General features: G+C 58.1%; 2 protein-coding genes and 1 long non-coding RNA gene across 13 annotated transcripts in view; 1 reads left to right on the forward strand and 2 right to left on the reverse strand.

Moving 5' to 3' along the window:
• On the reverse strand, nt 1-17769 carry ILF3 (interleukin enhancer binding factor 3). Of its 10 annotated transcripts, none has more exons than XM_064437218.1 (20): nt 17603-17769; nt 13252-13347; nt 12942-13168; nt 12475-12655; nt 12059-12206; nt 10529-10620; nt 10000-10095; nt 9647-9758; nt 9069-9166; nt 8556-8667; nt 8347-8457; nt 7828-8027; nt 7267-7437; nt 6857-6994; nt 6365-6541; nt 5852-6002; nt 5626-5679; nt 1787-2146; nt 950-1072; nt 1-749 (listed from the first exon to the last, which is right to left on the reverse strand). In XM_064437218.1, exons 2-20 carry the CDS (start codon nt 13252-13254, stop codon nt 616-618), a joined length of 2688 nt encoding a protein of 895 aa, XP_064293288.1. In that variant the 5' UTR covers nt 13255-13347; nt 17603-17769; the 3' UTR covers nt 1-615. The 10 variants fall into 10 exon arrangements, with proteins under 10 accessions (XP_064293288.1, XP_064293280.1, XP_064293284.1 ...); XM_064437210.1 differs by having other exon boundaries at nt 941-1072; nt 5852-6005; nt 8329-8457; nt 17603-17767; XM_064437214.1 differs by lacking the exon at nt 17603-17769 and adding an exon at nt 17315-17423 and having other exon boundaries at nt 941-1072.
• On the forward strand, nt 17553-21373 carry LOC135310133 (uncharacterized). Of its 2 annotated transcripts, XR_010370373.1 has the most exons (4): nt 17553-17604; nt 19662-19809; nt 20015-20178; nt 20259-21373. It is a non-coding gene; the product is annotated as an uncharacterized LOC135310133 (long non-coding RNA). The 2 variants fall into 2 exon arrangements; XR_010370372.1 differs by lacking the exon at nt 17553-17604 and having other exon boundaries at nt 19410-19809.
• SLC44A2 (solute carrier family 44 member 2 (CTL2 blood group)) overlaps nt 21108-23887 on the reverse strand; it is a 15813-nt gene continuing 13033 nt past the window's right edge. The window contains exons 22-23 of the transcript XR_010370371.1: nt 21671-23747; nt 21108-21588 (exon numbers count right to left, since the gene is read on the reverse strand). The gene's annotated coding sequence lies outside the window, so the exon portion shown is untranslated. The remainder of the gene's footprint in view (nt 21589-21670; nt 23748-23887) is intronic.

Below are 23887 nucleotides of genomic sequence, written 5' to 3' on the forward strand. Positions count from 1 at the left end.
TCGAGAGTTTTGTGTTTATTCATCTACATTCAGCTCCCTGCGGCTGCGCAGCCTGAGGGGCTCAGGCACGCAGCCCCCACTCTTTTCCCACTGGTTTTTAAAATAAAATCTTCACTTATAAAACTGAAACACTAAAGCATTAAAATACAGAAAGCTCGTTTAACTCACTTCACAAAAGCATTAACGGGTGACATATCCCTTATCTATTTAAAGCCATACTGCGCTCACACGTCCACGTCAATTGGTTGGTTGTTTTTTTTTTTAAATAGAAAAAGGATACGGGAATTGTATTAACTCAAAAGGAAAAAAAAATAATAATATTCCTATTTAGACAAAGTCGTAATGGCAACTAACAAACCATTAAATACAGAGATGCCCAAAATACAGCTAAGTATGGAATTACAGGTACTCGACCACGAGTGACCGGTATCACAAAGAGCACTGCAACATGGAAAGGGGGGCGACGGGGGCGCGGTTCCTTCCTTTCTTTTCTTTTTTTTCCTTTTCTTTTTTTTTTTTAACGTGTTCACCGTGACGCGATAAAACTGACTATTCAAAGGGCGGGCGAGGGCGGGAGGTGAGACAGCTCCGCGCCCGCGGGGGGAAGGGGCGGCTTTATCTGTACTGGTAATTCATGCTGTGGTCGTTTCTGCCGTAGCCGCCTTGGGACGCCTGGTAGGAGCTGGGGGGGCCGCTGTAGTTTTGGCCTGAGCCGGGGGAGTTGTAGTTGGACTGAGAGGAATATCCACCTGCGGAGGGCGGGATGAGGGAGAGAGAAGCTCGGTTACGGTCCCGGCGTGATAAAAAAACCACGCTGTTTTAACGCAGAATCGAGGCTTTTGGGCCCGACGCGGGGCCCGCTGCCGCGCAGGAGCGGGCGCGGAAGCAAAGGCGTTACCCGCGGCGTAGAAAAATATGCGGGGAAGCGTCGTATACTGACCTTGCTTACCTTGGTACGAGGACCCTCCGCCCCCGGATCCTCCCCCATAGCCACCGTGCGAGCCGGTGTTGTAGGAGGCGCCTCCCGAGTAGTTATTGCCTCCGCCTCCGCGGCCGCTGCTGCCGCCGTAACCTGGAAGGGAGGACGCGGTGAGCGCGGCCGCTCTGCCTTCGCCGCGCCCAGCCAAAGGGCTTGCTCTCCTCTCAGCGGCCAAAAGGGCCGGCGTTTGAGGTGAGCTCGTCCCTCCTCCCGCCTCCTCGGGCTGCTGAAGGCCTCAGGAGGCGGCCCGGCCGCCGGGGGCTCGCAGGGGCGCGGGCCGCCCCCGCCGAGGAGCGCGCGGAGCCCCAGCGCTCGCCCGCCCCACACGGAAGGCAAAGTCCCGGGCGTGAAATTCCACCTCCGACCCCCGCGGCTTTCCTGGCCCGTCGCTGGTCTCGCCCGACTAAATCAACTCAACCGAAGGGCTTTAAGCCCTCCGAGATCAGGGAATTGGTTTGGGGGAGGGACACGGGACCCTTCGAGCTTGCCCAGCCCAGCCCCCCGCCCCGAGCAGGGACATCTTCCCCGAGCGCGGGTTGCCCCGAGCCCCGTCCAGCCCCACCTCCGGCGTTCACGGGGCATCGGCCCCTCTCGGGGCGCCCCGGCCCGGGGACTCGCCCCCCTCGGAGCCGGGAATTCCCGCCTCGGCTCCGCTCGGAACCTCCCCTCCGGGAGCTTGAAAGCGCCCGCCCTCGCCCCGGCGCCGCGGGCCCGACGAAGCCACCCCGTTGCGTGGAACCGAGCGCCTGCGGAGCGAGCGTTTCCCAAAGCTCGCGGTTTTACTCCCCCAGACAAGCCAGCACTCACTGAATTTGCTCTCGTAGCTGTAATCGGAGCCTCCGCCGCCGGGCGAGTTGTAGGAATTGGAGTAGGAGGAATAGTTGCCTTGGCCGTGGCTGTAGCCTTTCTGTTTGCCCTGCGGCGGGCCGTAGTTGCTGTACTGGTTCTGGTTGTAGGACTGCTGCTGCTGGCCCTGGTGGGACTGGTACCCCGAGCCGTAGGAAGGTTTTTGCTGTCCTCCGTGCTGCTGTTTCTTCCCGCCGTGTTTCGGAGGAACCGGCGAGTTGTAGTTATCGCCGCCCTGGTAGTAGGAGCCGTAACCGGAGGAGCCGCCGCCGCCGCCGCCGCTCCCCGAGTTGGAGTGGCCGCCGTTGCTGTAGAACTGGCCTAAACAGAGAGAAGAGCGTCAGCCCCAAGAGCCCCAGCGCTGGTTTTGGGGCGGGGGGCGGGCAGGCACACGAGGCGCTGGTTTAAAGGCAAGAGGCTGAGGGTTTTACCCTCGAAGGCAAGGGTTTAGGAGCGGTTTAGCTCTTAACGCCGATGGGCGGTTTAAGGAACCGCACACGAGGCCGAGGGGTGAAACACCTCGTTCATTCGAGCAGACAAGGAACCGTGAAATGCGAATCGACATGGTACCATCGTCCCGCCGCCCCGAAATCTCAGGGGCCGCCCCCGAGCCCCTTCCCCCGCAGCTTTAATTCCGGCACGACCCCCCGCGGTTTCGCGCTAAGCTCGGGGCTGCGACAGGTTTTAGCGCACGTTACGACGACTGACAGTACTCCGACGCTCTACAACGATTCAAAACCTGGTGCCCAAACTCCCTTCGAGACAAGCCGGGCTCAGGCAGGGACGGCAGCCGACGCTGGGTCTCCGCAGCCGAGACACGGGAACGAGGGAGAATCTCGCTCCGGTGACGAGGAATCAGGGCTCGCCGCGTGCGGGTGGCTCCGACGCGGCGAGCGAGCAGCGGCGACCCAGCGGGAAGTCAGAGACCCATCCTGCTTCCCTTGGGATCGGGGAGCTACACGGGGGCTCCAAGGTCACAAAAAGCCTCTAAACGGATCGAATCGCCCCGGCAAGGCGGGCCGCCGCAGCGCTGCGCGCAGTCAGGAGTCAGTCTGGGCTTAATTTCATCGATCACGAGCGCTGCAGCCGAGCTCTTCCTGCCCCGTTTCCGCACGTCGAGGTCGGGGGCGTTCTTAGCGTGAGACTCGCCCCACGGTCACGCTGGCCCTAATCGAAACTGGATTTATTTTCGAGGCGTAAAACCCACTGGGATCGACCCAAAACCCTGCACCAGCGGCGGCGCGTACGCCCGGGGAAGGGAGCCACGCCGCTGCAAGAGGGAAAGATGTGCCAGCGCCGCCTCTGAGACGGAGGAGAGGTGGGGGAGAAGCGAGTTAAACGGGAGACAGAGTAAGATCTCGTGTCCTTCGTTTCCGCGATTCCAAAGCCCCGGGACGAGCCGCGGCGAAGCCGAACCCCAGCTCAGCTCCTCGGTTCGGTGCGTCGTGAAGGGCCGCGGCTCTTCGAGGCACCCGGCTCGTCATTTTTCTTGACCGTTTCATCACTTCTCCGCCCCCCTGCGCCGCAGGAAGACTTTTGTCCCGGTTTTAGACGGGAGAGAGTTCATTTTCTTCACTGTAGCGCCGTGCTTTGGGCTTAGAATGACCGTGGCAGCTTTCTACACAGATTCTGGGTGGGTTTTTTTTCCCCTTCTTCCGCAGAAGATCGTGACTTAGTCGCGCAGAAACGAGGCTCTGTCGTAAATAACCTCCTCCGCCGCGCGAGAGGCACCTCGCTCCCTCACTCCCATTAAACTCCCCGTCTTCGGCTGGAGCGCGGGGGCTTCCCCGCGTTACGACCGGCACCGTGGAAGCTCAAGCTGCGGCCGCTGGGAGCTGGTCTCTTTCCCAAGCCGGTATTTCCGTTTGCTACCAACGCTTCCTAGGTCACCGTGAAGCTCGAATGCGGTTTTAGCGGGCGTTGAGGTTGGACGGGCATCGGATTACGCGCGCCTTTCCCCAGAGCAAAGCCCGTCTGCCGCGCGCGAGGCGATGCGCCGACGCGTACGCGCTCCGGACGCGGCCGCTTTTCACCTCGCTCAGGCCAGGATCCGCTTCCCTTGCGTCAAAAGTCATTCTCTCCAACGATAGCTTGCTAAAACCCCCCAAAATCCGGCGCGTTTTGTCGCGATTATTAATTTAAGCATCCGCCAAACGCCCTGGACTTTTGGTTTTTAACCCCGGTGCTTCGCAGGTCAGAGGGTTTTTCGGTTTTTGCTTCGTTTTCGCTTAGCGGGTTTCATCCCCGCGTTAACGCGACCGCGGCTGAGCCTCGCCAGCGAAACGGGCGCGGGCTCCGCAGCGAAAACCGGCGACGAACACAAATACAAGCTCGGAAAACACCACAACCCCCCGCCCCCCGCCCCCAAATACAAGGACAAAGGGCCAAAAGACGCGGAGTTCAGAGACTCGGGCCTCGACCGGCCACTTGCAAAACCTCCCCGCGGTTCCCCACCGCGGCGCCGCTTAGTTCTCCGGGAGACGAAGGGTTTTGAGGGCGGCCGGCGGGGCTTTAGGCCCTTTATGCTTGGCTCGGGCGAGGCCGTTTTCACGTTAAAGGGGCGAATCCGTGCCGTTCCCCGCGAGTTACGCGTTCACGCTAACCCCTAATGCCTGGATGTTTATTGTTTCAGGATCGGAAGCACAATTACAATACCTTTGGAGGTACACTAGCTACCAGCCACAATAAGTCACGTCCCTCAGCGTTAAATCCACCGGCGTGTTACAAAGGGCGTAGGATTAAATTTTAGCACACACGATTCCACGTACAAGTCAACATTTCGCATGCTCGGAAAGCTGGGCTGTACTAGGTTCAGAGGTGGTGGAAAGTCTTCCCAATATCGAGAGGCGCGTGATACCCAACGGCTGGGATTTATTAAAAGGCTCAAATTTTGTACAAAACCTGCTGTAAATTAAGACAAAGGTAGATTAAAACGCTTCGGTTTCTTAAAAATAAAGTAATGCTTTCCATAAAAAGCAAAGATGGGCTTTTTTTTGCCTTTACGCTGAACGGAGCCGGCTTGGAAATCTGTGCGAGGCGCACAAACCGCATCCTCGGATAATTGGTTCCCCCTGTCGCGTACATCGATACAACCAGGTTCAAAAAGGCAAATCACGATAAAAACTGCCACTGTCTTAAGTCCTGCAGGCTAAGAGAGTTTCAGACAAGCTGCGGTGGAAAGCCACTGTTGAGAAACCCAGTGAAGCACAGGGACACGGCACGAACACTTTGGGTTTTGGAGTTCGAGAAAATTGGAGTAAAAAGCTGTTTTTTTGTGTGTGCAATACTTTTAGATGCTCTAGGAAGACCCAAAATCATGATAGCCGTAGCAGTCTGTGAAAAAGTCACCTACAAAAGGGGGAGACAGAGCAGAGAGAAAAAATTAGAATTCTTTTGAAGAGGGCAAAATGCGCCACATTTGAAAGTCGTGTTTTAGATTTCTCTGCTCCTGTCACCCCCCAATGAAGGCTTCTTCTCAAGACCAATCGCTGTGTCTTTTCAGGAAAATCACATTCAAAAGTGTGGCCGATAGCTTCACGTGGCTTAAAGCAGAGAAATTTAAAATATTCACGGTTTTAGAGGAAACGTGAAGTCACCTGCAGTCGCGTTCGCGCTTTTAGAACGAGTACGCGAGCCATCTTCCGTTATTTTTCATAAAAAAAAAAAAAGGAGAGAGAAGCCCTCGGGAGGGCTCCCGCCTAAGCGCATCGCCGCACGGCGCGACCCCGTCCGAGCTTCGCACCCCCAGCGGATCCACCGGTGGCAAAATTTAAGGTGAAAATAAAGAAAAACCCACTTACTATAGCCCGCCGTCGCCGAGTTCCCTCCGTACCCGTAGCTTCCGTACCCAGCGCCTGGATCAGGAGGGAAAAAGAATGTTTTAAAAAATAAGAACTAAAAGGCAAGCGAAGCGAAGCGGCCGAAGGCCTCGCGTCTCCCCCGTCGCGCCACCGAAGCCGCTCGAGGGGATGAGATCCGCCTCGGCTCGGCGGCGGCACGTCCAGCGCGGGGCCGGCGGCGCCTCACCTGCGTTCATGTAGCCGCCGTGGTTGCCGCCGAACCCGCCCCGGCCTCTCCCGCGGCCTCGGATGTTGCCGCCTCTCCCGCGGCCGCGCATGTTGGGCGGCGGGGGGACTTCGTTGTGCATGGGGCCTCCCATTCCGAAACCGGGGTTGTGCTGCTGAGGGAAGGGAGGGAGAGCCGTTAGCCGGCCCCGGGCCTCCGAACCGCACCCGCCGCGCCGCCGAGGGGAAAAGGAGCCCCCCGGGAGCTCTAGGAGCTCCCTCTGCCTCGAGGGAAGAGGGGCTACGCCAAAATCAGCGGGGGCGGGCACCAAATAAGGGCCATCTCCCCCAAACCGAGGCTGGTTTCTGTAAAACGAGGCGGTGTTTCCGCCGTCGAGCCCGAGGGCCCGTCGCAGCTCCCGGCTTCCCTCCGCACCTCGCATTCTTTCCCCGCCCACGAAGGGATTAAAACCATCGAGCGGGAGAGAACCGCTCGTTACCCCAGCGGAGTCGTCAGATCTGGGACTTTCCTTACTTTTACTGCAAATTTGGGTCCTCCCCGAGCCGGCACCGGGGCTCTCTTCTTCTTGTTCTGCTCAATGGCAACAGGGGCATCCGGAAACAACTTCTCCAGCGCGGCCAGAGCGGCGTAGGCTTTCGCCACCTTTTTATTCGAACCGGCTCCTTGGAATTTCTGCCCGTCAACCTCCACCTTTGAAAGGGGTTAAACCGCCGCGCGTAAGCAGAACGGGCGGGAACAGGAGCCGCCGCTCGGGGAAACGAACCAGCTTTGACGGCGCCGGCGGACAACGCCGGGAGCTGGAAGGGCTCAAGGTCAGGTAGGACGGGCTTTGAGCGAGCCGATGCGGCGGCAGCGGCCCGGCTCTCTAAGGCGAACGTTAAAAGGTCCCCCCCCAGCCCAAACCCTTCCGTGATTTAACGGATTTTAGATCCCTCCTAAGGCTAGGGAGCTGCGGAGATCCGAGCTGGGAGGACGGCACGGAGAGGGGACCCGAAATCACCTCACCTCCATGACAAAGCGCTTGTCGTGGCTGCCGCCCGTTTCCGAAATGAGTTCGTATTTCAGCCCACGCCGCTTCTCGTTGAGCTCCATCACGGGATTCTTGCCGTGCTTCGTCAGAATTGGTCCCTGCTGTTTCACATTCTGGAAGTAGAGAAGCGGGGAATGAAACGCCGAGAAAAACCCCCAAACCGCCTGAAATCGCTTCCGAAATATCATCATTTGGACAAGATCCTGAGGAAGATAAGCCCGGGAGAAGGTCGCCCGGCGCTTTTACCTCTCAAATCGCGCGGTCGCGGCGAGCGACGCGCCCTTGAAGGGAGCCGGTACTAAAAGGCGCTTCCGACAGCGACCCTCAACGTGGCGCCGACGACTCGGAGCGGCCCCTTCCCCCTCCTCCCCTCGCCTGCGCTCACCTCTGGGGTCTGATCTGAAGGAGGAGAAGCAGCCGTGGGCGTCGAGACGGTTTCTACTACAGGAGGAGGAGCGACGACGACGGGTTTCTGTTCCGTTTCCTCTGCCGATTCGTCTCCTTTGCCAGCCTCTTTGCCTTCCACTCCCGTGGGTAAACCCATGTCTTGCAGCACCTGGGGCGGAGAGGAGGTTTCTGAGCAGCGCGTACCTCAGAGAGCGGCTGGCCCTCGCGCGCCCTACCCGTTTTGGGGGGGAAACGCTCCAGAAGGCCGCTCAGGCTCCCGCTACCAATTCCGTACGCGCGCTAGGCGCTCCCCACATCCCGCGGGCACGAAATCCCCTGCCCTCAAGACATCCCCGGCACAAGGGACGGCGCCGCCTCGGCGTTCAACTTCCCTCCCGCCTGCCCCGAGGGCTTGGCGACGTTTTTCCACACAGGGTTGTCGTCACGACCGTCGTCGCCATCAAATCCGGGGGCCCTTTTCGACTCGGAGAGGCCGGCGACCCGACCGCCCCCCAGCTACGGGAGCCCTCCGGCGGGAATTCAGGCACGCGGCTCCTACCTTCACCGCCACGTGCAATTTGGCCGTCTTTTTGGAAGGTCCCGAGGCCTCAAAGGTGCTGCCGTCGATTTCCACTGACATTGTAAAGATAGGAGCGTGAACAGGACCGGTCTGAGAGACGAGTTTGTACTGGAGGCCGGGTTTGAGCTGGTTTAGTTTCATCAGCGCGTTCATGGCCTGGGGAGGTTCGAGTTTTTCCTCTGGATAGAGAGAAAAAAAAAAAAGGCACAACCCAAAAGTTTGCGGATGTTTGTCGCTCCTTTCGAAGCAGCACAAGTGATTTCAGACAAGCTCCGATCCGCGCTTTCCTCCTCGTGAGGGTTTAAGTTATACCGAGTGAAAAAACAAAATATATATATCTATATCTTCCGGCGTTAAGGTTTGAGAATTCCCCTGCCCCGTAACCCCTATTTTACGGCGCCGCCCGAGACCGGACCCTCGCAAGAGCTCTTCCCCCCGCCGCGGCCTGAGAACAGCTCCCGGGAGGCCGTTTGTACCTACCTCTTGTTAACTCAATACCTTTTTTCTGAATCTTCTTTTTCTTTTTGCTGGGAGATTTCTCCTCTCCGTCCTCCTCCATCGGACGCTTCATCGGGGTGACGGCGTACGTCGTACTGGGAGGAATCTGGACTGTAGGGAGGGGAACAAAACCAAGCCCCCTCAGCGACCCCGTCCCCAGCCTCGGAAACGCGACCTGGGTTCGGGTTGGTTTTCCGCCGAGTACCTACCAGTGTAGTCAACGGGGTTCTCGTTCTTTGGTTTCTTGGGCATTTTGGAAGGCAGGGGATCCATCCCCAAGACTTTGTGAAGCTGGCCAAAAGCAGCGAGTCTCAGAGCGTGCTAGAAGGACGAAACGTGCGTTACTGGGAGGCGCGGGCGGCCACGCCGATCTCCGCTCCCTGCACAGTTTCAGACAGGAACATTCTACCCACCCCTACACAGAAATCCTCATCGGTTTAAATAGGACTCTCTGAATTTTTGGGGGTTTTTTTGAGGTTCAAGCCAAAATACGGGTCATGGTAGCCAAGTCGCTATTTAAAACCTGATACTTTGCTTCTGGTGGGCCGAGCTACAAATCCCTCATCGGTGTGGGGGCCATTTGTATTTCTTTTACTCGACTAGATATTAAAAAAAGTTAACACCGACCTCCGTGAGGTTACTATACTACCATTAACCAATATGGAAGTTCAGAGTCAGTCGAACTGATTAAGTTTCCGTAACATCTGTAGTCAAAACTATACCTGAGCACTCTGTGTGATATCTTCCCTTTGTTGTCTGTCTAGATGCCCAATAGCATCAGTGGCTTCTTTTTCACAAGGATCATAAATACCAGAACCATCTGAAGGCAGGAAACAAGGAAGATATGCAGAGAATTATCCTGGTGTTTTCTAAAGAAACTAAACTAAGTATTCCCTTGGCATCAATCAACACTCATCTCTCGAAGAACACGGACCGACATGATCCATCCAACGTCCAACATTCTGAAACTCGCCTGGGCTATATTTTTTTTTTTTTTTTTTTCTTTAAACACGTACAATTAGCGGCGAAGCTGGTCACGACCACTCGGGGGATCGGTTTTAACGCTCGTAGAAACTGGTACCTCTCTCTACGGGGCGGGGTTTAAGGCCATGGGTCCGTAGCTCTGAACACACGTGCCCTAAGGAACGGCAAGGTACGGTAGTACCCGTGTACGCCGGGGGCTTCCTGAGCTGCGAATCTAAGCTGCCCGCACGTATAACGAGGGAAACGGAACCGCGCCTCGAAGCTCCGACCGCGCCTCGGCTTCGCTTTGAAATGTAAATGCAGAGAACCACCTAACCTGGCATAACGATTCCCGAGGCGAGGCATTCAAGAACTCTCCTCAGAGCCTCGCCCGCGCCCATGGGTCTGTTGGCGGTTCCGATAGATTTCTCGCACAGCAGCTCTAGAGGCTGAAAGACAGTTTGGGAAAGTGAGAGGAGCGAAGGCGGGCGCTCGGGCTGCGGGGGGGGCGCGGCCGGGCGCCGACGACCCAACGATTCACGCCGCGGACGTCGAGGGCGGAAGCTTCGCCCGCGCTACGGGAAAGCTCGCTCGTGAAACGGGAAGGCGGGCGGACTGCAGAGAGCCGGGCGGCCGTTTGGAGCGGCGCTAGCGAGACCCGAAGGGAGGCGAGAACAAAAGGAAGATTACCCATCCTCTCAGCGGCGCCCAGGTGGGAACCCGAGTACACAGATCCCGCAGCACTCGTATCACTATGACGCACGACTTCAGCCCGTTCGCCCTGGCCTGGAGCAAGAATCAGAAGCAGACACGCATTCAATAAAAACACCGGAACTGCTCGCTGGCAGACATTCATCTTTGCGGTGCTACTTTGTCAAGGGTAAACGGTATTTTTCGCGTTACCGTCTTTATAGCTCAGAACGGTCGGGCGCAAAGGCAACGTTACTCTTAACACAAAGCAGCAGCGAGGCATCTACGCTTTAAAAAAGGTTCCTTCCGCACGTTTAATTCGCTTAAGTGCCTCTTTAGCAACTGTGCCGCTGACAGGCGCTAAGTTCAGCACGTCTAACTACCATCCGACGTTAATTTTAAATAAAAAAACCAAAAAAATAAAACACAGAAAAAAAACCAAAAAAAAAAAACCAAAAACAAGTAGTTAGCCCCTTAAGACTTTACAAATTTTTCTACTTAAAGACAAATATAAGAACAAAATGCAAACCTGGAACCACTTGGCGTGTCGCAGTGACGCCAAGGCAGCAAGGCATTTCTGCCTGTCCAGAACGTCCGGGGAGTCGTTGACTGATAGCGTTTCTATTCGTGGATGGAATAAGAAGACAAGGCACAGTTTGACCAAGGGGGTTCTGTCAGGCGGAGAGGGGATGAGGCAGCTTCCTAACGGGCAGCTGAGGCTCCCAAAAGATCCTGATCTAGACCCCGCACCGGGAAGGATGGTCTGCAGTGCGCTCGCCCAACGGCCTTGCTTACGACTTACAACTGCAGAGGGGGGGGCGGGAAGCTCAATTGACCGGGACGGGGTGAAATCTATCCTGCGAGGAGACGGGGCGTGCGGCTCGCTGGGAGAGGACGGGAATCCTTTAGGACTCCAACGAGGCGGCAGCGTACGAGGCCGGTAAGAGGTGACCAAAGGGAAATTTAAAATAAACCCCCCGCCGCTCTGCGGCGCGGAGCGTCGCTTTAGCGGACGAGCGCGGTGGGGGGAAAAAGGCTTTGCGAGGATCGAGGGAACCCCCTCCGCCCATAAGGCTTGACTGCCCTGGCCCCAACCCGTGACAGAGAGCGTCCTGTTGGTCAAAGGTCCAGCGTCCCTAAAATTGACAAACTAGAAGGCTTGGTAGACGAGGTCAGATATCAAAACCAAAAGACAGTCAATAGAGCACAAAGATATTTTCCACAGTCTGTGCTGCAGCAAAACTGAAGAGACGGTTTGAATAATAAAAGCTCAAAGTTTCTCAAGACCAGGGTTTTAGATAAGGCTAGCGCACGGAGCGAGCGCTGGAAGCCCGCCGCCGCGCCAGCGCCGCCGAACCCATCGTAATTCAAGCGCGAAGAAAGAACCGCCTGCGAATTCGTATTCCAAAGGGAATTCGAGAGCGAACGGAGAAGCTAACTTTATCCAAAACTCTGCCTCGCTTGCCGGGAATTCTGAACTTTAGCTGATGAAACAGCCAATCGAGGAGGCCCAGAGCACCCGTCATTCTTGCTGCAACACAAACTGCGTGGAACATCCGATCTCATGTACATGCAAAGTCATTTAACGAGAAGCCTTCGAGATTCTTCCTTTTTTTTTTTTTTTTAAAACGCATCCAGTTTATATTTTTATGTCACTCCGCAGGCCACTTACATGGCGAGGTACCAACCAAGATTAATACAAGATGACAGATTAGTGAACCAAAGGCCCAAGTAAAGATAAAAATAAAAAAAGATAAAATAAATTTAAAAAAAAAAAATAAAAAAAAAAGGCAAAATCCCATCTGAAAGGTGCTACTCAGTTTCGGAAGCTCAGTCCGAACACACCGTGACCGGGATCTGGTGAGGTCGGTGTCGTCTTATGGAATTTTTGAATCAAAAAAATAACAAAACAAAAATAAATTAAAAAAAAAAAAAAAAAAGCCCAAAACACCAGTCGGCGCCGCTCCGGCTGAAACTGAAGAGCACGCTTTCCCAGTGAATTAGCAACGGAAACGTACGGGTTTCCAACCGCCTGTCGGCCGCTTTCGGTCTTCCATACCTCCAGCTAACTGTTTTTCCATTTCTTCTCTGACTACGGGCGACGTCAAGTGGATGGTCAGCGTCAGCGGCGGCTCTTTTGTGTTCTTAATTACGATCGCGGCGTCACCAACCGACTGGATTATTTCGTATTTGTCCTCAGTAATAGCCTGCAATAAAATTTCACCGCTTAGCGATGGCCTCGTTCGCCGCCGAGCGATTTGCAACGCCCTTTTCCAACGGAGAACGAGGCCTAGGGACAAAACTTCGCGGGGAGACGCTCGTTTAACAAGGCGATTCCACAATAACGCTACACGTCTACGGAAATTCCCTTTTCCAGGCCAGAAAACGGGGGCCGAACCACACTTTTTAACCACTTAAAATCTATTTCGCTCCTTCTGCGACAAGGGCGTGCAAACACCGAAAGTTTTTACTCACAGCAAGCTGTACTCCCAGGTTGTCGGCCACCTTCTCCAGGAGATCCGTGGTGGGTTTATCTTTGCACAAGAGAACGAGCTCGAGGTCCAGGTCCCCCTTCAGCAACAGGCCCTTCGCTACGAGCCCTACGCGCATCACGCCGCGCAGGGTCCTGGTCAGCTGCTCTGCCGCCTTCTGATCCCTGCAAACACGCGGGGGGCACCGTCACGACGGCCCCGAAACGCGCGAGCGCTCCGCCCCGGCCGAGGGACAGGTCCCTGCCAAGATTAAATACGACCCGCGACCCCCCGCCCCAGGATTCACCGCACCCGTACGGGGAAAGGTGGCTTCAACCCCAGGTTAGTTAATCCCTCTTAACTCCACAGCCAGGGAGAACAACCTTCCCGACCTCAGCGAGGCGATTTTTGCTCGCCTAAGACAGACGGTGGTGCCAATTCCCAGAGCGCCCTTTCCAGGATGGTCCTTACCCTCCCTCCTTGTTTTCCTCGTCGGCCGCCGTCTCCATGGACTCCGTCTCTGGCTGCTCCCCGCTGACTTTTTCCTGCTCGTCGATCCAGTCGGACACGGCTTTGAGCGCTCGCTCCGTGTGGGACACCATATTCTGAACCGCCTCCAGCTCCTCCTGCGTCGGGTAAACGGCCGAGTGTTTGGCCATCACGTGGCGGTCGTCGTTCACAAAGATACGCATTGGTCGCTGAAAAGGGATTTTGGGAGAGTTTTAGCGAGAGCCGAAACACGGGTGTTTCTCTTACAGGTCCAAAACCTCCCGATCCTTACCATTTTTGCTTTTGACTGTCTGCCCAAGTGGTCAAAACGTGCTTATTTAGATTCTTCCCCCCAAAAAAACGTACCGGTACCACACTCTTCTGTAATCTGAAAGCAACAGAAAACCAGTTAGCGAGGCTGGCGGGACGGTCCGTCCCCACCGGCTGAGGGTAGGCAGGAACGGGAGCAACCGGCGCCGATAATTGAAGCGATAATGGAAATGAGCCCGTGAATTCGTTAGCGAAAGCCCGGCTTTCCACGACTCACGATCTTAAGACCTGGGTAGGGCCCACGGTAACGAGCGCGGCCAGGTCCGCCGCGCGGCCGTCGCCCCAACGCGCGCAGAACCGCCCGCAAAGCTCGGCGTTGGCGGTTGGACTCGATCTTGGAGGCCTTCACCGAGCTTTAACGACTCCACGATCAACCGCTCGGTTTGACCACCCGCTCGGCCGCGGAGCGACGGCCAAGTGCGCCGCACGAGACACCCCACCCCCCCCAAGAAGCAAAAAGACACCCCAGGCCGCTTGATTTTCCCTCCAACGTCTCGTCTGCGGCCGTAAGCGCATTATTTCGGCTCCTTTCCCATTAAAGCCAGTTTTTGTCCAAAGCTCCCGCTCGTGGCTCTCAGACAAAGCGCACGGAAGGCAAAGCGCTCCCCGGTACGCGCCGGGAAGATCCTCAGCCTACAATTCCACGAGGTGAAGAACCAGGGTGCCGTCGCCTGGTTGCCGAGCGAGGCAATAACTTTTGCTCGCGCTGCTCGGACGCAACAATTTGCAAAAAACAAAAATCTCTCTGCCATCTTGCTTTTTACCCCAAAATTCATTTTACGGCCACGCTTTGAATCAGGATCGACACGAGACAAGTTCGGTAGATGCATCGTGTCTCTTCACGTACTTTATCGGGCGGAGAACGGTATAAATTTACACCAGGAAATCTGGTTTTCGCAACTTCTCAAACCCAACGGATAAAGCCGAAATCACAACAGCTCGTTTCCGAAGGGAACCAGCCCGCTCCCGCAGCCCGAGCCCCAGCTGGGGCAGCGAGCTTCTTTTGTCAAGCTTCAAGCGCTTTGTTGCCCCGTTTTAGCCAAGGGGCCTTCGAGCGGAGACACGTTTGTGTCCTGCAGGAGCGACTCCCGCCCCGCGGGGGAAGGCAGCTTCCCCAGAGCCCCTTCGGACGCGAGCGGCCTGCCGGCAAGGACATCAAAACGCCTCCTCGCACCCGCTGGGATCGGCTCTTCGGCGTCAGTAACGTCGTTTCCCACGCGACGGGCGCGAGAATCCGCGGTCGCGTCGTTCACCGACATTAATTTGACCAAATATCTCTAAGAAAACTCCTGATTTACCCGTAAGCGCAACCCCGCTCCTGCAACCAGCCGAGGTTTCGCGGGAACTCCGAGAATTGTTAAGCGCCGCTCAAAAAGCGCGGGTGAGGCAAAGGAAGAGCCTCAGCGCCTGAAGATGATGAAGGTCATGGTCACCCGCGTCCACCAGCCGTTTCACTTCGTTTTACAGCGGAGCACGCATCAAAACCTCCCGGTAACTCAGGCTTTCCAAACACAGCACCTCAAATATTCCAGAGCTCGCAACCAAACCCCACTTCTCTGGGAGTCGTTCCGTTTTGAACGGGTTTCACTCAAAATTAAACCAGACCGAAGCTCCCCTTGGCTTTCTTTCCCCCCACTGGAACCTGCCCCGTACGCACGGCTCACAAACCCAGCCTTTCACCTGTCACAAACCGCACGTCAGCCCGCCTGATCTGAAGTAGAAATCGTCCGAGATACTGGAATGGTAATTAAAAAGAGAACAAATAATTAACTGCCCAAATACTTAGCGCTTTGCTAGAGTAACGCCATTGTACCTCTATAAAACCACACAAAATCAGGGCCCCGCTGCGCCACCCGTTCTATGGAGTCAGGGATCACGACCCGGAGAGTTTTCCAGGGTGAAAAAATATCAGGGAAAACTCGTCTCCTCGAGCCGCCATCGCTGCACGGGCTCGGATTCTACGACACAGAAATACCCCTCCGATCCCAATCCTGCAAATATTTACGGGCAGGACGGCTTTGGTGTCGTTACAAATCTGGATCTAATTGTAATTAAACCCAGCTGACCAGGTGGAATTATTCCCCAGCCACCTGCAGGCACCCCGAAGGCATCCTCCCACGTTTGCGGGCGCCAGCCTCCCGCAACGCTGCTCCTTCCACGCGACCCCAAAGAACTCGTACGCTCAGTAAGCGGCTATTTTCCTTAAAGCTCCCTTAATTTCCTCCAAGAAACGAGGTGAAATCTGACCAAGCGGCGCATGTTTCTACAGCCAGAAACTACTACAACAGCCCGAAAAAGGAGAGTCCCGTTTCCTGGGATTTCTAAAGGCGGGCGCTATCGCTCTTCTCAGAATCACCGACGTTTGCTCCCAGGGAGAGCCCAGGAGCTGAGGCTGCGGCGTCGCGGGATTCACGCCTCTTGGGGGGAAAAAAACCCACAGAACAAGGTAAAAACACGAAGGTGCTCGATAACGCCCAGTTCCTGACACGGCTCTTGATGCTGAGCCTCCTGAAAATTTGAGGAAAAAGAAGAAAGTTTGAAATTCCACCCTCGTTTTTAGCCTCGCCTGCTCTGCTCTCTCCCTCCTACGATTTCCACTACCAGCTTGATTTCACCAACAAACTTTCCACTCGATTCGAGTCTTCCGACGGAAGGAGCCGACTCTCCGCAACGTTTGTTGGGGGGCGGAGGAGAAAAAAAAAAAAGATAAACGATGCAAAAGTTTGAGACTTTTGCCCCAGATCGCGGGTAAGTTCAAGGCAGGTGAAGAAGCGCGTTTCATTTGGGAAAGCTTTTATGTTTTAAGGAAGGATTTGGCATTTTTAAGCTGTGTTTTTGGCCTGTCGTACCTGAGGATGCTCGGAGGAGCGCAAAGCCTTCAGGTTTTGTCTGCGCAAAGCTGCCCCAGGCCGCGGGACGCCTGCAGCCTCTGCCCCCACCACAAGGCTACCTGCCCGACCCGGCAACGGCAAACAAAAGCCATCGGCTCCTGCGAAGCGGCAGCAACACGTAAGGAGGGATTTGCTTTTCCCCTCCCAATCCAGAAACCGAGCGGCTGCAAGGACCGGGACGGAGGAGAACAAGGGAGCGATGGGAGAGCACAGATAAAGCCCTGGAGAGCGAAGTTTTGGGCGGGAGAGTGCGGTCCTGTTGTAAGAGGGGGGGAGATGGGGGCTTAAATCGCACCAAAAGGGACGTTTCCACCCCACCCCTGCCCCCCACCCCACGCGCACCCACCTCCCAGCACCGCCAAAAGCTGGCGGGCCCCGGGGAGCTGCTGCTTCCCCCGGCGGGGCGGGTGGGGAAGGGACCCCCCCCCCCCCATCACCCACTTTCCCTTGGAGGGGTGAGTGGATGGGGAAGAGACCCCCCATCACCCAGAATCCACTTTTCCCCCAGAAGCGTGACAAGTGGGGTAGGGAAGGGATCCCCCCACCACCCACTTTCCCTTGGTGGGGTGGATGGGGAAGGGACCACCCCCATCACCCACTTTTCCTTTGGTGAGGTGGGTGGGGAAGGGACCCCCCCCCCCAAATCACCCAGGACCCACTTTTCCCTCAGCAGTGTCTGGAAGGGACCCTTCCCATCACCCACTTTCCCTTGGCGGTGTGAGTGGGTGGGTGGGGAAGGGACCCCCTCATCACCCACTATGTCCCCGGCGGGGTGGGGAAGGAACCCCTCCCATCACCCAGGACCCCCTTTCCCCTCCTCCCCGCCCGGCCCGGGTAGCACGGCCCGTCCCCACGCGTGGGGCGGGGGGAACCGAGGGCCCGGGGCGGGGGGGGTGCGGGGAGGGGGGCGAAGGGGCGGGCGAGCCGCTGCCGCCATTTGCAAAAGCGGCGAGAACAAAGCGGCGGGAAATGGGGGGGGGGGAGCACGGCACGACCCCCCCCCACCCACGACCCCCCCCCACCCACACACACGGCGTGACGGGGGGGGGCGGCGGAGGGGAGTGGTGCGGGGTGCTGGGGGTGAAGGGGGTGCGGGGCCCCCCTCCCCAATTCCGAGGCCCCCCCCTCACTCACCCCCGGCCCAACGGCCGCCCGCCGCCATTTTGTCTCCACAGCACAATGGGCCGCGCAGGGAGGGAGGGAGGAGGAGGAGGAGGGAAGGGGGCCGGGTCACCCCCACCCCCCCACCCCCCGCGCGCGCACACACACACACTCACTCACACGCACACACACACACACACACGCACCTCCGCCCCCCCCCGCACTCGGGCCTACCCGCCCTCCCCCGCGGCCCCTCCGCCCGTCCCCGCCCCCCGTCCCGCCTCAGCCGGCGGGGGATGGGAGGGCAGCGCCGTTACCTACCGGTGGGGCGGGGGGGGAGGGGGGGCGGTGCTTCCCGGGGCGCGGGGCCCGGGCCGGGGCCGGGGCCGGGGCCGAGGCCTAGGCCGCGGTGCGGGGACGCGGTGCGGGTGCGCGGTGCGGCGGGGCGCGAGACTGCAGCGCGGGGGGCGGGGCCGCCGCCGGCGGGGGGCGCGCGGCCGTGCGCGAGGCGGGCGGGGCGGGGCCCTGTGTGTGTGCGAGTCACGTGGAGCGCGCCGGTAGGAGCCAATAGGGGAGCGCGGCGGGAGGGTGACGTATGGGAGAGGGGCTGGGTGGGAGGGGCTGCGCAGGCGCGGGGAGGAGGGAGTCAGGGGCGGGGCCGGGAGGGGTGGCCCCGCCCCTTCTCTTCCCCCCTCCCTCCCCGGAGGGGGGCGGGAACGGGCTTGAGAGGCCGGTGGCCTGAGGGGGGGTCAGGGATCTGGGGGGGCCGGTGGCCTGAGGGGGGGTCAGGGATCTGGGGGGGCTGGTGATCTGAGGAGGGGTCAGGGATCTGGGGGGGGAGGTGGCCTGAGGGGGGGTCAGGGATCTGGGGGGGCCGGTGGCCTGAGGGGGGGTCAGGGATCTGGGGGGGGGTGGTGGCCTCTGGGGGGCTCAGGGATCTGGGGGGGCCGGTGGCCTGAGGGGGGGTCAGGGATCTGGGGGGGCTGGTGATCTGAGGAGGGGTCAGGGATCTGGGGGGGCCGGTGGCCTGAGGGGGGGTCAGGGATCTGGGGGGGGGTGGTGGCCTCTGGGGGGCTCAGGGATCTGGGGGGGCCGGTGGCCTGAGGGGGGGTCAGGGATCTGGGGGGGCCGGTGGCCTGAGGGGGGGTCAGGGATCTGGGGGGGGGTGGTGGCCTCTGGGGGGCTCAGGGATCTGGGGGGGCCGGTGGCCTGAGGGGGGGTCAGGGATCTGGAGGGGGGTGGTGGCCTCTGGGGGGCTCAGGGATCTGGGGGGGCAGTGGCCTGAGGGGGGGTCAGGGATCTGGGGGGGCTGGTGATCTGAGGAGGGGTCAGGGATCTGGGGGGGCCGTGACCTGAGGGGGGGTCAGGGATCTGGGGGGGGCTGGTGACCTGAGGGGGAGTCAGGGATCTGGGGGGGGCTGGTGACCTGAGGGGGAGTCAGGGACCTGGGGGGGGAGGTGGCCTGAGGGGGGGTCAGGGATCTGGGGGGGCCGGTGATCTGAGGAGGGGTCAGGGATCTGGGGGGGCCGTGACCTGAGGGGGGGTCAGGGATCTGGGGGGGGCTGGTGACCTGAGGGGGAGTCAGGGACCTGGGGGGGGAGGTGGCCTGAGGGGGGGTCAGGGATCTGGGGGGGCCGGTGACCTGAGGGGGGGTCAGGGACCTGGGGGGGGCAGTGGCCTGAGTGGGGCTCAGGGATCTGGGGGGGGCGGTGACCTGAGGGGGGGTCAGGGACCTGGGGGGGGCGGTGACCTGAGGGGGGGTCAGGTATCTGGGGGGGGGCGGTGGCCTGAGGGGGGGTCAGGGATCTGGGGGTGCTGGTGACCTGAGGGGGGGTCAGGTACCTGGGGGGGTTGGTAGCCTCTGGGGTGTCAGGGATCTGGGGGGTGCCAGTGGCCTCTGGCGGTGTCAGAGATCTGGGGGTGCTGGTGACCTGAGGGGGGTGGTCAGGTATCTGGGGGGGCCACTGGCCCGAGGGGGGGGTCAGGGATCTGGGGGAGGCTGGTGACCTGAGGGGGGGGTCAGGGATCTCGGGGGGGGCTGGTGGTCTGAGGGGGATCAGGGATCTGGGGGGGGGCCGCTGGCCTGAGGGGACTGTGGGGCACAAAGGCTGCCAGGGTGCAGGGAGGGCACCCCGAGGGGCTGCATGCAGGGGTGCCCACCCTCGGGGCCCTGAGGCCTCGGGGGGGTGAACCCTTTGGGCCAGGGAAGGGGGGTGGGTCCCCAAGAAGGGCCCCCCACCACCCCAACCCCGCAGTCTGATGCCTGGGGCGGCCACCAGCAGGGCTGGGCCACTGGCCCGCGTGGCAAGACGGGACTCGCTGCAATACAGGGCTGATCTATAGGGCTGATCTATAATTGATGTATAGCCTTGATCTATAGGGTAGGTCTGGAGCAGGGCTCGAGTCCCGCAGCGGACGCCGACGGGTGCCCGTCGCCCTCCGCGGAGCCGCCGCCTGCGATGTGTTGGGGTGGCGGCAGAGGGTGCCACCCGGCCGCCGCCGCGCCTCCCGCCGTAACTCGTTAAGAGGTAACTCGTTACGAGCTCTCACGGTCTCGGCGGCCGGGGAAAGAGCCGGACAGCCTCGCCGCGTGCCGATGAACCTGCCGGCGCGAGCTTTGGGGTGCAGGACGAGCCCGCAAGCTCCTTCTCCCCGCTGTAGCATGGAAGGGGAGCGATCTCAAAGCCGTCTTTTGCTTTTGTTGAACTCGAGTATGAATTTTAATGATTTTAGGTGTCCAAATCAACGCGTGCTCCTTAAAAAACCCGCCTATTAAAGCTCTGCTGGAGATCACCGTCTTCTGCGGGTCAAGGATTGTTCGACAACGCCTCCTACAAGGTCAGAAACCCCAAATCGGTGAAGCCCTGAACTCTGAAAACAGGAAGGCGAGTGCTCAGGTGAGCGTAGCAGCAAGCCGCCACGGCCCGTTTTTGGGGTGAAAGCCAGCCGTATCAGTCACGCTCTGCCCTTTCTCCAGCTGTTCCGCGCCGCCGGGCAGATAAATGTGTCGGAGGCGAGCAGGAGCCGCAACGAAGAGGAACTAACGAGCACGGTTGGACCGGCGGCTCCCCAGAGGGGTCCCCCCCACCCCCAAGCCCTCTCCGAAGGGCTGAGGAGAGTCTGGGAGAGGCTTTTGCCGCCGCGGCGGAGCCCCGGCAGGTCAGAAGGAAGCGCGTGGCCCAGGCGAGGTCCAAAGAGGCACTTTTATTCGCGGCCGCGACGCAGGGAACGCGCCTGATGATGCGGGGAACGCGCACAGGCGCTCCTGCCGGGGGTACGGCCTCGCGCAGGAGCCCCGCTGCGTAGCTGAATGCCTCAGAAATACATTAAAAAAGGAGGAATATTTTTCATAGAACATCAGCCCCGCTGTTTTTAGCATATTTTTAGGTTTTTTTTCACTTGCCCTGGCCCGATTCGGGGAAGGATTTGGAGCATGTGCGGTTTATAGGGGGAAAAGTTGCATCTCGATACAGAAAAGAGCGCGGTTATTCCTCAAGACAGACAAATTAATGCCTTTAAACACACAGCTTTGCACGGGAGATGTCACCAAAGAAACAACCCAAGCCTTTCCGCACACTAAAATCCCGCCGGAGCGCTGCCCTCGCCTGAGTGGCTCTGTTTTTTTTACCAAAACCCCCTAGTTTACGGGATGATTTGCCCCCCCCACCGCTTTCCGAAGCTCTCGGCGAGCGCGGCCCCTGGGGTTGTCGGCTTTGAAACAACTCCTTCGGCGCGTTGGAAACGGGAACCCCGAATTCTGCTCCTCAAACTCCGACTTGCCAGAACGCGGCAGAGCCACCCCCGCGGCCCAGAGACCACATTTCGCTGGATTTATTCTTTTATTTCAACATTTCTATTTCCAGACCTAAATAATCTCTACTGCTTATGGGCTGTTTATGCGAATGAACGGAGCTCCCGCTGCTTCCCCGCTATTTTGGGCAGCATTTCCACAACCAAAGTGTCTGGACACAGGAAGGGAACGGCCGAAGCTGAGGAGCCCGAGTAAAACTTACCCTCTACACCAAGATTTCAAACAGGAAATAAAACAAACCACCTCAAAACCTACCCAAGGATGGGAGAGGAGAGAAATAAGTCACTCAGAAATGGCATCAGGCTGCAGAAAATATGCTCTTGTACGTGCTAGGATAGCTGGAAATGGCAAAGATTCCCTTAATTATTCCCTTAATAATTATTCCCACTTACCCCTATCCCAAACCGACAGGATTCTCCTCTTTTTAGCTCTACCTTCGCCCTTTTAGCTTTACCTTCATGGTTTTTTAGCTTAAACTTCCCCTTTTTAGCTTCACCTTCACCCTGTTTAGCTTTACCTTCACTCTTTAGCTTTACCTTCACCCTTTTTAGCTTTACCTTCACCCTGTTTAGCTTTACCTTCACGGTTTTTCAGCTTTACCTCCCCCTTTTCTTTCCAGCTCTCCCCCCAAGCGTCGGATCGGCTACTTCGAGATGCCGGGAAATAGAAGGCGCTTCAGAGAAGCGACGGCGCTTGGCTCCAGCGAGCGCCTTTGCGCAGACGCCGGCGATGCCGCCCCGGCCCAGAGCGGCTCCGTCTCCGCGCGCTGCCGGGTAGGTGTTTCAAAATCAGTCCCAAAAATAAAAGTGGAAGGGACCGAAATCGCGGCTACGGAACTGAAACGGCTATTAAAAGCAAAATATACAAAACCCCCAAAACCACTTAATAGTTCGGATAGAAAACATTCCTTGTATCTTACAAAAATACTACAGGGATCTAAAGATTACTAAAAAATAGGTATAAAAAGCAGCAAAATAGATCCTTCGGCACAAATTAACGGTGGCTAAGCAAACGTTTGCGATAGAGGGTCTGCGTGTTTTAAGGCAGGGAGGGGCGCGTGACCCCGGGAGCCGCCGCTGCCCCCCCGCGCTCCGGCAGCCGCTTCATCCTCCGCCAAAGCCTCAGTGCCTTTACTCTTAAACAACTTAAACCACCCCAAAAAAAAAAAAAAGCACAGTTTGCGGTGGGGACTAGACCCGGGCGAGCTTCCTCTTGCCCAGGGACGCTTCGGCAGCTGCGCCTGTCAGAGGAGGTGCTTTAATTTTGGTAATTTTTTGCCTTCTAATGATTTTTAACCCCTTTTAATTTCTTTCTCGCCCCCCCCCCCCCCCTTTCTCTCCTGACAGGAGCTGCCAAAAGCCTGGACCTTCCCCTCAGCCGTCGGCTCCAAGCCCAGGCGACACCGCGGCATCTGTGGATGTAAGGCAACCTGTTGTTTGTCATTTGGTTTGCTTAAAATTACCTAATATTAACCTAAACCCCCCCCCCAAAACACATATATACATTACTTCTTTCCCAAGCAGGTCGTCCTAAACTCATCCCACGAGCAAAGCGTTTTGTTCGACAGTTAGGGAAGGCTTCACTGTAAATTATTATCTTTTTGTAATAGATAATGCAGGATTCTCTGGGGGGAGGAAGCGCTAGAAGCTGTCGGTCCTAGAGAGATGCAATAACTGTACAGAGCGTCCGTCTGTCCGTATGGGCTTGCGTCCAGACGCGGTTCGGTGGGATACCCGGCCCTAACACCCAAGCCCTGCTCATTAGCCCCTCGTTTCCCTCCGCCTTCGCCCTTCTCAAACTAATCAATTTGCGTTTTCCTAACGATTTAGCGCTCAGCGCAACCCCGGAGCCGGGCCCTGAGGCGTCTCCAGAAGGTGGCGCGAGGAGGAAGGCGATTTCAGCGCGTTTCAGCTCGCTGGGTAAGAACCAACAACTGCAACGCGATATTCGGAGGGGGGCACAAATAAAAACCAAGCCGAGGAGCCGCTTAAACCCCGCAGCTGGTCGCTAAGCCTGGGTTTAGCCAAGCGCCGCGGGACGGACGCGGCTGGCCCGAAGGGAAGGCCATCTGGTTGGGTTTTTTTCCTCTTTTTTTTTTACCGGTATCAAATAAAATGGTGTAAATCCAATTAATCTCGTTTCGGTGTCTCTCGACACCCCGGATCGAGGGAACTTTGCCCTGTGCGTCGGAGACGTTTCCCCGCCGCTGCCGGCGCCCGGTTGGGCCGGGAGATCCCCAGCTCCGGATCTGAGCCGGCGGGACGTTAGCCGCGACGCGTTGGGCGGAAGCGGACGCGCTAGAGCGCTCTTCCTCGAGCGACCCCGACGATTTAAGGTGAAATCGTTAACGATAACCCATTCCTCTCTCCAGCGAACCCCCCCCTCCGCCGCTTGCCTGCCGCGGGGGCGGGGGAAGGAGGTGGCAGTTTGGGGTCGTGAACGAGATTTCCACGTGGGGCAAACGATGCTGAGCGCCAGGCCTGATCCCGCAGCTCTGCTCCCGGCGCCGGGATGGGAAGAGGAAGCGCGGGACGGGCGAGGGCAGGCTCTAGGCGTCCGGCTGACCTTTGTTCGTCTTCTTCAGGAGCTTTTTCAGGTCGGGCGACATAAAGTAAGGCTTTTCGGCCGAGCCGTCGTTCCGCTCCAGGTCTTCCACTGCAAAGAGAAGCCCCCGCCCCGCGCAGCAGTGGGGTGGGGGACAGACAGAGAGGTTGGCGCGGCGGGAGTCGCAGCGAGGAGCCGGAGGTGCTGTCGTCCCGCTCCCCTCGGAAGCTCTGAGAGAAACAAATGTCTCG

Source organism: Phalacrocorax carbo, chromosome 30, assembly GCF_963921805.1.
Source record: "Phalacrocorax carbo chromosome 30, bPhaCar2.1, whole genome shotgun sequence".
Lineage (NCBI taxonomy): Eukaryota > Metazoa > Chordata > Aves > Suliformes > Phalacrocoracidae > Phalacrocorax > Phalacrocorax carbo.

Coding starts and splice junctions, on each gene's coding strand:
- ILF3 (XM_064437210.1), bottom strand. Junction 9,167..9,646: donor CTCGGGAATCGTTATGCCAG/GTTAGGTGGTTC, acceptor TCCTGCCTTCAG/ATGGTTCTGGTATTTATGAT. Junction 2,147..5,625: donor CTCGGCGACGGCGGGCTATA/GTAAGTGGGTTT, acceptor CTCTCTGTTTAG/GCCAGTTCTACAGCAACGGC.